Genomic DNA, 12,911 nt, shown 5'->3' with positions numbered 1-12,911 from the left:
CCTCCCTCCCTCCCGCTCTCTCTCTCTTTCGTTCTTCCTTCCTTCCTTTCTTTCTCTCTCTTTCTTCCCGCCCTCCCCCCCCCCCTTTCTTTCTTTCCCTTCCTTCCTCCCTTCCTCCCTCTCATCCAGCGTTTTCCACATGGCGGAAAACGTATCCGCAGAAATCTCCCAAGTTTAATTGCTTAGTACTTCAGCCACCCAGATTGTTCAACCCAATTCTGGTGTGATTCCCAAGACCTTAAAAATGGTTGTTCCTAGGGTAACTATGTGGCAGGTGGAGGGGATTTCCACCTGTTGGCACCCAGATATGCATACATCTTCCCTTTTCATTTATTCAGTCTTCCACTGCCCCCGCCTGACTTCATGTGGCACCCCACATCAAGCTGCAGACCATTCCCCTTTCTCCGTGAGAGGCAGCCTTCCCACCCCTCCAAGTCCCATTTGGCTGCAGTCCTCAGTGATCGTCAGAGGGTCACTGTTCTCCAGGCCTGGTGCTCCGGGTGATGTGTGTTCCTCTGGTTCAGGTATGAGCAGGTCCAGATGAGGCTTGTCACCATCAGTACCCTGTGAACTAAAATAATTTTAAAACCCCCGAAATAGTTGGTGTACAAGACCTTTGGATTCTGCCTAGGGCAGATGCTACCCTTGGGGCTTCCGTTTTCCTAGCCAGGCTGTACTGAGACTGATTTCCTCGTTGCAAAGGTGGCGTTCAAAGCAGACTCTTCTTCTTCATCCTTAAGGCTTTACATGGAGAGTAGACTCAGCGGGTAGGGGTAAGGCTTGCTGTTGTTTCCCTCATTCCAGGTGAGGAGCCCTGGTCCTGGGCAAAGTGGAGGGCGGAACTTCTTCCCCTCTAGGCCAGACACATGCAAGAGATGAGAGGAAGTTCTGGCAGCCGCTTCGCCCCCTTGTCAGGGGGTTTCCACCTTGGAAAAGGAATGCAAGGACTGGAGTGTTTGTCTTGCCACCTCAGGCTGCCCTGGAGAGAGCCATTAATTGAACTTTCCCTTTTGAAGGATTAACTAGTGTCATCCTGGCTTTTACCAAGAGTGACCAGGTATTCTGGGATCAGGCTTCCATGCACAAGTAACCCTCCAGTCTCTATGTTCTGTGCTAAAAGCCAGCCATACTCCTATATTTTAAAAATAGCATTTGTACCAAAATTCAAACTGTCGCAGTGTAAGCAAGTTGCATTGACCTATTATTATTATTATTATTATTTTTTGCGATATGCGGGCCTCTCACTGTTGTGGCCTCTCCCGTTGCAGAGCACAGGCTCCGGATGCTCAGGCTCAGCGGCCATGGCTCACGGGCCCAGCCGCTCCGCGGCATGTGGGATCTTCCCGGACCGGGGCACGAACCCGTGTCCCTTGCATGGGCAGGCGGACTCTCAACCACTGCCCCACCTTGACCTATTTTTAATTCAAGACCTACAGGAACCAGCTGATTGGTGGGACAGTATAGTGACAAAGAAAGAGAAAATCTCATTACAAGGTGGCATTGCTGAGTGGGCCCAGACCTCAAAAGGGTGTTGTCGTAGGAAACCGTACCAGCTATCACCTGCTCATGTGTGTGTACACGCACACACACACACACACACACACACACACAGCTGCTCCCATGGAAACCATGTGGATGAGTGTACTGTTCCTAGCAAAGCTAGAGGACGGGCAGGCCAAAAAAAAAAAAAGATCTGTCCAGTATAATTATAACCACAGTGCACATTAAATTTTGGATTCTATATTTTTCACATGATAACATATGCAAGCATTTTTCTATATTGTAGATTCTTTCAAGTGCTATTTTAATAATTACATAATATTCCATTGACTTTGTCATAATTTGTTTCAACCATTTAGGAGTTCAGGTCTTAAAAAAAAAAATCGAGGTCTTTCCTGTTTTTTGTGTTTGTAAATGGGCTGTAATGAGTAACGTTGTGCAAAGAGCTTTTTCCATATCCAGAGTTATTTCTTTAGGATGTAGAAGTGGAGCTACAGGATCAGAAGTATGAGTACTTTTATGCTTTCCAGAAAGGTTGTGCTAACTTATCATTTTCATTGCCAGTCAACGATGGATGAGAAAGTGAATCTCACTACCTTTGGCTATTTTCTGTAAAATTTTTTTTTAATTCATTAAGCATAAGAAGTACATTTTGATTTAAATTATATTTTGCTTATAAGTAAAGAATCATTTGGATCATGTTTTTTATACATTTTCTTTTATAACATGTCTCTCTCAAAATCTTGGTGTTTTATTATTATATAAACTCTTCATGAGTTTATGAGAACTGTTTTTCCTATTTTGCTTTAAATATTTCCCCCCAATTCCCTGCCTTTTAAAATTTCGTTAAGTGCGTGTGGGTGTGTGTAGGTGTGCTGGCGTTCTTGCAAGATGGAGTCTTGCAAGATAAACAGGTTTTAGAAGGTAAGATATAACCAAGAGAAGGAAGTCAGTTTGAAAGCTGAGCATACTTTCTCTGTTTCAGTGGAGGCTGGCCTTGGATTATTTCAGAATCCCCATCCCTGACGTGTTAGGTCATAAGCCCGTGTGCAGGAAGGATTGCTGCTCAGATAGAATAAGGCAACCTGGTTCTAGTCCTGACCCAGCTGTTGTCCAAGATGTTGTCCGTCTTGTCAGTTCAGCAGCAAACCTTGATGGGAACTTAGGCTCGTCAGCCTCGGTTTCTTCATCTGTAAGGTGGTGGATTTTAGAAGGATAACTCTTGGGGTAAGGGAGGGGCCTGTCTGTGATTGTACATGCCCAAGGTGAGGACTCATATTGACCACGTAGATTCTTCTGCCTCTCATTGCAGATTTTTGGAAGTCCCAGCACTGTGACACTTCCTGAAACCTTGTTGTTTGTATCAACCCTGGACGGAAGTTTGCATGCCGTCAGCAAGAGGACAGGCTCAATCAAATGGACTTTGAAAGAAGGTAATTTAGATTTAGCCCTTGGGTAACATGGACATTTGCTCAGCTGCTTCCAAGGAAACATTCCAGAAAAAGAGAAAAACAGTTATACATTATTTAATAAAATTAAAAAGGATAATGGAGTCAAGGAGAAGAGAGGGGTTGCACTCAAAGGGTATGTTTACAGCTTGAGTTGTGATTATCCGCTAAGTGTATCAGTTGAGACAAGCTATATCTTTCTTCTTCTTATTATTATTTTGCTTCTGTCTGGATTTCATGTCTAAATGGCTCTAGGCTTTTCTATTAATAGTTCTGGCTGGTTGGTCTTTAGGAAGACATGCTGCTTTAAATTTTTTTTTGAGTTCTAATGATTAGAATCTTGTAATCATAATTACAAGAAGGTATCTTCTCTAACCTCAAATTACTGATTTGTTTTTATAGAGGCTGAAATAACTGAGGGCTGTAAGATTTGACATTCATCCAAGTTGGTCACTTTATTGGCTCTTTACATCAAGGGAAGTAGAGGACTAAGCTTGTCTCTCATTTAATCTACCGTGCTTCCATTTTATGATCTTGTCTTCCTGGTGATGGTTGGCAGCCTGGAGTCCCAACAGCTGGGAAATTGTATTCAATTCCCAAACTACTCTTCCCTGATAAAAGCCAGGCAAATCCCAGGATTGGGGGCTTCAGAGTCATCTCTATTATTCAGTCCTGTCATAATTCTCCTTTGTCCCTAAATTCAGGTCTGACCGGTATGTTCTCTTTCGTCACTAATCTGTGACTCATTATTCTCATGAGCACAACAAGTGTTTTCCCTTCATTAATAAAATGTTCCAAAACAGTATTTTACATGGAAAAATATTGGTGTATATCAGAAGGTCACACATCATCTTGTCAATTCAGCAGCAAACGTTACCATCCATAGATGCTGGCAGCTGGGGTACCACAGACTGCCCTCCCTCACCTGCTGGGCCTGCTTGGATAAGCAAGGACTTTAAGTGACGAAAAGGACCAGGTCTCTCAGAAGTGAGGGGCCACAAGAAGATGGGAGAGCCCAGTTTGGGCAGTGCCTTACAGTCTCCCAGAATATTATCTGTGCTCTTTCTCCTCATGTTTATGCAGAGTTCTTTATATTTCAGAATTTCTGATGTTGTCCAGAGATGAAAATCAACAAGTCACAAAAGGATTGAGATAAACATTTTCACTGTTAAATGGTAGGGCTGTTCCCTCAGTTTCAGTATTCCCAGGCAGGGCATTTTTGCCCCCAAGCCACTTCATTCTTCTGCTTTGCTTTCCCTTACATGTATTGTTTTGAATTGATCTCCAAGTCTTGATTTCTGCAAGTAGCCTCGGCTCTATCCAACAAAACTGTGTCCTGCCTCGTTTGTTACTTAGCCAAACATAAGAATTAATCTGGGGACTTCCCTGGTGGCGCAGTGGTTAAGACTCCTCGCTCCCAATGCAGGGAGTCCGGGTTCAATTCCTGGTCTGGGAACTAGATCCCACATGCATGCTGCAACTAAGAGTTCGCCTGCCACAACTAAGGAGCCCTCCTGCCTCAGCTAAGACCTAATGCAACCAAATAAATTTTAAAAATTGTTTTTAAAAATCTATCTGTTCTGTTCTGTAACTTAGAGCTTAAAGAATTTGCCTCCTTTTAAATTTAACACATGTTTAGAGAACTTAGTCTGTGAAAGATACTGTATGGGGCACAAAAAAGAAAAAGACAGCCCCTGCCCTCAGGGAGCCCACAGTCGGGAGGGAGAAATGACAAGTACATAGAACTTCAACCGGGAGCAGCCTTGTAACCGCCAAAGAGAGTGCTAGGAACTGCTGTGAGCCTGTGTCCAGCTGCGGGGGCAGGAAAGCCTCCACGCATTGGAGCTGAGCCTTGGTGGATACACTGACTTTCAGTCGGGAGTGAGGCCTGGCAAGGAGCCAAGGAGGCACCAGATCTGGGGTGTGGGCACTGGTCCGGTTTGGGAGGAGCTGGGGGATGGAGGTGGAGGGAGGGAGGCAGGGGGGATATTGAGCCCTGTGGTAGCTCTGAGCCATTTGTACTTGAGTGAACAGGAAGTTGGGAGCCATTGACGCGGCTGAGCAGGTGAGTGACTCAGCAGGTGCTCAGCTTCCAGATTAATCCAGCAGCAGTGCATGGGGTGACTAGAGACGTGAGACAGACCTGAGAAAGGGGCAGCGGGAAGGGAAGAGGTGGGGAGGATGAGAGGCGTGCCAGCAATAGGATCAGGAGAATCCAGCAACTGGTTAGGTAGGCAGAGCAAGGAGGAGATAAGAGACACTTAAAGGCAGAATTAGAGAAAGCCGATTAAGGCCTAGTAATTTCAAGTAATGAAATTCAATTCAGTGAAATTTCAATATGTTCTAAGTCTCATTGTTTTTCTGAGAAGAAATTGGCTTGTTTTAGCTAAATTCAGCCCCGGGTAGCCTCTCTGTCTCTATTTCTATACAAAGATTAAAGATGGTAACATATTTAGAGACGCTGAGTTTTCAATTTAATTTTAATCTTGCAGTTATCACTGAAGATTTCACAATTGGTATTTCTAAACCATTAATACGTAAGTAGATTATAAAGGTATCCAGATACTGTTCTAGACCCTGAGGATACAGCAAAATACTTGCCCTCATAGAGCCGTCATTCTATGGGGTGAACAGATACAGAGATAAAGTACATAGTGGTAACTGACAAAGGATTAATCTCCAAAATATACAAGCAGCTCATGCAGCTCAACATAAAGAAAACAAACGACCCAATCCAAAAATGGGCAGAAGACCTAAATAGACATTTCTCCAAAGAAGATATACAGATTGCCAACAAACACATGAAAGGATGCTCAACATCACTAATCATTAGAGAAATGCAAATCAAAACTACAATGAGATATCATCTCACACCAGTCAGAATGGCCACCATCAAAAAATCTACAAACAATAAATGCTGGAGAGGGTGTGGAAAAAAAGGAACCCTCTTGCACTGTTGGTGGGAATGTAAACTGATGCAGCCACTATGGAGAAGAGTATGGAGGTTCCTTACAAAACTAAATATAGAACTACCATACGACCCAGCAATCCCACTACTGGGCATATACCCCGAGAAAATCATAATTCAAAAAGTCATGTACCACAATGTTCATTGCAGCACTATTTACAATAGCCAGGACATGGAAGCAACCTAAGTGTCCATGGACAGATGAATGGATAAAGAAGCTGTGGCCCATATATACAATGGAATATTACTCAGCTGTAAAAAGGAATGAAATTGAGTTATTTGTAGTGAGGTGGATGGACCTAGAGTCTGTCATACAGAGTAAAGTAAGTCAGAAAGAGAAAAACAAATACTATACGCTAACACATGTATATGGAATCTTAAAAAAAAAGGTTCTGAAGAACCTAGGGGCAGGACAGGAATAAAGACGGAGACAGAGAATGGACTTGAGGACAAGGGGAGGGGGAAGGGTAAGCTGGGACGAAGTGAGAGAGTGGCATTGACATCTATACACTACCAAATGTCAGATAGCTAGTGGGAAGCAGCCGCATAGCACAGGGAGATCAGCTCGGTGTTTTGTGACCACCTAGAGGGGTGGGATAGGGAGGGTGGGAGGGAGACAAAGCAAGAGGGAGGGGATATGGGGATATATGTATATGTATAGCTGATTCACTTTGTTATGCAGCAGAAGCTAACACACCATTGTAAAGCAATTATACTCCAATAAAGATGTTTTAAAACAAAAGTACATAGTGGTGATAAGAGCTGTGGAGGAAAGGAAAGCAGGGAAGTGGAACAGGGAGTGCCAGGTAGCTGGGCTGAGGTGGGGTGGGCGGGGATGCAGTTTAAAACTGGGACCCCCACTGAGAAGGTGCCATTGAGCAAGAACCCTTGGGGTCAGGGGAGTCTTTAGGCAGAAGGCATGGGTTTCGGGGGGCAAAGGTGGGTGCGGTTGGCAGGGAGAGGAAGGGCAGAGAAGTAGGAGTGACTGGAGTACAGTGAGGAGAGGAAGGAGAGAAGTAAGAGAGGAACTGGGAGGCCAGTCATGTTAGGGGTGCAGTGCTCCCTTAATGTGTGTGTGTGTGTGTGTGTATGAAGTACAGTTGACTTACAGTGTTGTGTTAGTTTCAGGTGTACAACATAGTGATTCAGTTTTTTTTGCAGATTATATTCTACTATAGGTTATTATAAGATACTGGGTATAATTCCCTGTGCTATACAGTATATCCTTGTTGCTTATCTATTTTATGTATAGTATTTTCTATCTATTAATCCCATACTCCTAATTTGTCCCTCCCCCGGCCTACCTGTCCCCTCAGAATATTTATTGTCCCCACCACTGCCTGGAACACAATTTATAGACAATAACCTATATATGCACACAGTTTTAAAAAGAAATATATTACCCAACTGGTAATCTGAAATAATAAAGTAGTTTTTAATTACATGTATGTAATTTAACATGTAAAGGCTCAGACACATACTGATACATACCAACACTCCCCCTGTGATTGAATGCTGTGCCTGTTAACACTGACTAAGAAAAATGCAGACTAGGATGGTGGCTGGATTTCCAAGATGGTGAACAATTCTCATAATATTCCAAACAAAAGAAATACATCCCTACTTGATTTATACAGTAGTCACATTTTGAGAAGATTCATTGTGTAAACTTGTGCAAAAAGTGCTTTTGTGCTCCTATATAAAGCAGTGTAGGTTGTACACCCAGATAATTAAAGGTTTTTGGCCCACGTGAGTGTCTGGCAGGACATAAGAACAGCCTGCAGATATGGGGCAGTTTTCAGCTCTGCAGGGCTACCTAGGATTCCTGGTCCCCACCAGGAGGGCCCAGTCTCTGAGACCACCAAGAAATGCCCTCACAGATTTCCTGAGCACTGCCTGTCGAGCAGTGCCCTCCCCAAGGAGACCACAGGTATAGGGCCTGGTAGCTGGTGTTAAGGATGTTGTTTTTTTCAAAGCCATCGGAGGAATCTGAGCAGAAGAGTGATATACCCTGGTGTTATGGACTGAATGTTTGTGTCCTCCCCACATTCATATGTTGAAGCCTTAACCCCCCTCAATGTGATGGTATTTGGAGGTGGAGCCTTTGGGAGGTGACTGGGTTTAGATGAGGTCATGAGGGTGGTGCCCCCATAATGAGATCACTGCCCTTATAAGAAGAAGAGACCAGAGCTCACTCTCCCTCCACCACATGAGGACACAGTGAGAAGACAGCTGTCTGCAAGCCAGGAAGAGGGCTCTCACCATAACTCAGCCATGCCGACACCCTGATCTTGGACTTGTAGCCTCCAGAGCTGTGAGAAATAAATGTCTGTTGTTGAAGCCACCCAGGCCATGGTATTTTGTTATGGCAGCCTGGGCTAAGACACCTGGCCTCTACTTTACAGGATCAGCAGGTGCTGTGTTGAGGCTGAACTGACAGGGCCAGGTGGAGGCTACTGCACTGGTCCAGGCAAGGGAGGACGTGGGCTTGGCCCTGAGTGGCAGTGGGGAGTCAAACTCAAATGGAAGAAACTTGCCGATGCTAACAGACCCCTTTAAGTCATCAAACTGGGGTTCTGTAGAATATATACCTGTTATTCCACTTCATGGTTTCCTAACTGTTTACTTTTTTCAGGGGCCAACAGACTGGGAGTGTTTTTTTTTCTTTCTACAGAGTGGTTTTGGCAGGTGCTTTTGTTCCTCAACCAAACATGTGTCGCTGTTCCCAGAAATGGAGATTTCTCACACCACAGCAGCAGACTACACTTAGTACAGAAAACGAGTTTTATTTGTTTTCAGAAACTAATTTGAGTCCTGGCATTTTACCTTAGGTGTGATCTTTCTAAGCTGTGACTTTGTAACTGTAGCAGCACCACTGTCTGTCTCTGAACTGTCACCAGTGAACATGGCTGAGTGTGTTTCATTGCTGCACTCCCAGCCCAAATACAAACTGAGAATGTTGCTGTCATGTTTTGTGTTAGATTCATTTTACAAAGCTTGCCTTGGCTTGGTGGAGTTAAAGGACTTTTTTCGGTATTGCCACGGCCGGTTTAGGGCTTCTTACACGCCCCTTGGAATACTAGTTAATGCTAAGTTTGACTCTCAAATCTTCATCAAATTGCGGCTTATTCTGTAGCAACCCCACTCCCATTTCCTTCAGTCTCCTTTCCAGTAATAGTAGGTATGGAGGACTGGGCCTACTTTATTTAGTTAGTTATTTACTTACTTATTTTTTTGGCTGCGTCGCGTGGCATGTGGGATCTTAGTTCCCCGACCAGGGATCAAACCCGTGACCCCTGCATTGGAAATGCAGAATCTTAACCACTGGACGGCCAGGGAAGTCCCGGACTGGATCTAATTTAGAACCATTCTTTACTAACTATAAAAATATGCTGCTCTCCCAGCCAGACAGGTCTAGACTCCTGAGATGTCCCCTGAATGGTTAATATTGGAGATTTCTTATGAGGGAAGGATGAAAACAAAATTAGTTATTTGAAACTTGAAGAAAATCTTCCCACATGACTTTCTAAAACCATGTGCCTCTTTTCACAATTCCTACTTGTGCTGACAGTCATGGTGCACCCAGGCTAGAAAAGAGTGACGCTCTGCCCCTTGGTCACCACGTCCTGTCCCCTGGACTCATGAAGGGTCTCCCAGATCTGACTACTCCCTGTCCCCCTTGCCAGTGTCTCAGCCCCGCTCTCGACATCCACCTCCTGGATCCACGTAACAGTTTCCTGACCGCCATCCCTGCTGCCTGCCTTATGCTCCCACTCACCCAGCACGCAGCCCTTGGACATACCCTCTAGAAAGATTACCTGGACCGTGCTGCACCCCCTGCTGAAATGCACTTGGTGTTGTCTGGAGCGGTGCTACTCCGTGTGTGGTTTTCCCACCCCTGTTCCTTGTCCACGAGAAGTACAAAAAGGGAGCGTTAGCCTCATCCATGATGGGTTGGAATTTTCAACAGCTGGCCCTTCACCACAGTTAGTTTGCGAAGCACTGGACCCCGGGGTGGAGTCTGAGCTCCTTAGCACACGTGCAAGGCCCTTCCCAGTCGGGCTCTCACCCCCCTCTCCAGCCTCAGCTGCTTGTTGCCGCCACGATATCCTCTCCAGGTCTCGGAGACATCAGGCCTTTGCTTATGTCCCTTCCCTGCCAGCAGCCTGCCGTGTTGGGCAGGCCCCTGTTTATCCATTAAGACCCCCATCACATCTTACCTCCTGGACTCCTGCGGGGTGAGAGCCTCCCTCATCGAACTCCGGGGGCATTTCATTGAAGCCTCTCTTACGACACTTCCTGTTTGCTGTGAATTTTTTTTACATTTGTCTTCCTACTGGACTTCTAATTCCTTGAGGGTGGGGTCTCTGGACAGCGAGGGATGCTCTAGTAAACTTCTGAGACACCCAGCACTGACTCAGGTCCCAGGTAACCCGGAGAAACGGGTGAAGCTGGGCTTTGCCTCCTCAGGATGTCCTGTCATGGAAGGTTCCAGTTCCTGATCTTGAGTTGCACGTGGCTTGTTGTGACTTTCTGCAGTTGGTTTTCCGTCCTGTCCTTCAGGCGGTGCGCACGTTCCCCTGAAGAGTCCAAGATTTGCCCTCAGAGGTGTGAGGGAAACATGAGAAGGGGAGGTTGTGAAAGGGATGACTTTTCCTTAGTAGTTCTAATCTGTTTTCTCTTAAGGAATTTTCTAGGCTTAAGATATGCATCACTACCTTTCTCCCTCATTGCTTAAGCACAAAAAAGGCGTTTATTTGTTCTCCATTGTTTCAGAGGACTGAAAATTAAGTTTTTGAGAGGGGCTGTGAGGGAGGCCTGTTTCTGCGTTTGAGTCTCTTGAAAAAGTATTTTCTCTCTTTCTCTTTTTTGTGTTTCATGTTTTATCACGAACGATTCTAAACATATACAAACATCGAGATAATTATATAATGAAGCCTCTTGTACCCATTACTCAGCTTCAGTAAGCACCAGCTGGTACCCAGTCTCGTTTCTCTGTACCCCCATTCACGTCCCTCCCACACACCTGGGATTTGCTTCAGAATAATATGTCTCACCGTCCGGAGGGCCTTATGAATAGCAGTCATCACACGCAGTAGCATAGGTTCCAGCTCCAGCGGGGGTTCTCTGCAGCACTGCTTGCAGTGTATCGGAATACAGTTGTGAACGTTGAAGCACACAATAAAAGGCCAGTTTGGGCTGTGACTTCGTTACTGTTCTCTTGCTCATCTCTTGCTCATCCTCATGGCTCAATTCATGGCTCAAGAATGAATTCTGTGAAGTCAGTGACATCCTGAGAGGCACTGGGGCCTAGTCCCAAGCATTAAATTGTCTTATCCTCCTTCATGCCTGGTTATAGTTTTAATTCCTTCACAGCTGGTTATAGCATGCCGTGTGCTTTTTTAGGTCTGAGTTACTTCTGCTGAGGGGAGGATGAGTAAGACCATAGAGTTCGACAGCCTTTGGTATGGGTGGTTTTTCAGATGACGTTGGTATTTCTACAGGATCGTCTTTATCACACGTGACATTTGGGGACTTACAGAGATTACCCTGCAAGAAAACTCATAGCATCTTCCCCCAGTTCTGATGAGATTTGGAATTTCACTGTGGATTTTAGGAGCTTCTGATTAGATGTCCATTTTATTTTATTTATTTTTGTTACATAAATTAACCTATGCATCATAGGCTAGCAGCATTTCAAATGGTGGTGCTTCTACTGGTCCTTCAGTTCCTTCGGTCTTCTGATGACAGACCTTACTGTGATGGCAGGTGGTGTTGTAGGTCCGGGCACCGCCAGCTACCGTTTTCATGCAGGAACCACAGTGCCAAATGCCCACAGCTCGTCTCTTCATCTTGGTTTTGCCACGGAAGGAACAAGTGTACTTGGCGTGCTGGCTGATTTCAGTTTTCTTCACCGTTTTCCTGGGGGAGGCACCGTAAGGGGTCCCATATTTACCCACGATTCCGACCTTCTTGGTGCATTTAGCCATGGCGCCGTAACCTAGGTCCAAGCCCAGAGAGCTAGATGTCTATTTTAAAATGCTGTCCTCAAGAAAGCTGAACTTCGAGGAACATTTGAGACTTGCCACCTTACAACTTGGACCTAACAACTTTAAGGGGAGTTCAAGGCGCAGGTAACCAAAGTTCCTTCCCTCTGGAGGGAGGAAATGAGGATTCCCTGATTGGTTCACTTGAGTGCATGAACCATATTGGGGAGACTTAAGTTTTGAGTTAAGGGTGGGTGTGTGTGTGTGTGTGTGTGTGTGTGTGTGTGTGTGTGTGTGTGTGTGTGTGTGTGTGTGTGTGTGTGTGTGTGTGTGTGTGAATGGCCTTGTTTCTACCAATAAATTTTATAAGAAAACAGTATTCGACCCTTAAGCATTTTCTTGAGGAAGTGGCAGCTTTTGCCTTCAGACTAACCGATCTAGTTTCACCATCAGCTAGGGTCAAAATCTCCATGTCCTCTTTAACTCATTCCTTTCCTGCACTTCATTTTTCTGATCAGGACAAAGTCCTGTTGACGTTCTTCTTCCCCTCCTGTTTGGTTCCTGCCCACCACCCTCCCTGCCCACCCTCCCCTGCCCCCACTGGCGCAGACCTTCTCACTGGGGTTATGGCATTGCTTTCCTCACTACCCTTTGTGATTGCTGCTGCTTCTCTGTCTCATCTGCTGTGTCCCCTGGTGCCTGCCTGTCTCACCTTCCTTCAGAGACTTGTACCACGTTTCTCTTCTCAGAAGCCTCCAGGTGCTCCCTCCTTAGTGCCCACCACACCACCTCCCAAAGTTTCCACCCCTTTCTTCTCCAAGGTCTCACCCCCTACCATGCAACCACCTTTCTTGTTTTGCTCGCAGAAGGAACGAGGCTCTGAAATATTTGGCGTACGGGGATGCTTAAAGGGAGCATAAAAGCAGTTGGGACTTCATTTGTGGTCTTTTGGTCCTTAAATACCTTTCAGGAGGGCCAACCCAAAACATTTCTGGTCGCTGCTGGAGG

General features: G+C 45.4%; 1 protein-coding gene and 1 pseudogene across 2 annotated transcripts in view; one reads left to right on the top strand and one right to left on the bottom strand.

Annotated features, from left to right (window-relative positions):
* ERN1 (endoplasmic reticulum to nucleus signaling 1) overlaps positions 1-12,911 on the top strand; it is an 82,500-nt gene that overhangs the window by 23,601 nt on the left and 45,988 nt on the right. For both annotated transcript variants that reach the window (XM_060133469.1, XM_060133467.1), the window contains exon 2: positions 2,813-2,933. In XM_060133469.1, coding sequence (XP_059989452.1) covers positions 2,813-2,933 — 121 coding nt within the window. The remainder of the gene's footprint in view (positions 1-2,812; positions 2,934-12,911) is intronic.
* On the bottom strand, positions 11,630-11,920 carry LOC132511316 (large ribosomal subunit protein eL43-like; annotated as a pseudogene).

Source organism: Lagenorhynchus albirostris, chromosome 20, assembly GCF_949774975.1.
Source record: "Lagenorhynchus albirostris chromosome 20, mLagAlb1.1, whole genome shotgun sequence".
NCBI classification, from domain to species: Eukaryota; Metazoa; Chordata; class Mammalia; order Artiodactyla; family Delphinidae; genus Lagenorhynchus; species Lagenorhynchus albirostris.
The sequence above is the reverse complement of the archived record's forward strand: the minus strand, read 5'-3'. Positions and strand labels throughout refer to the sequence as shown.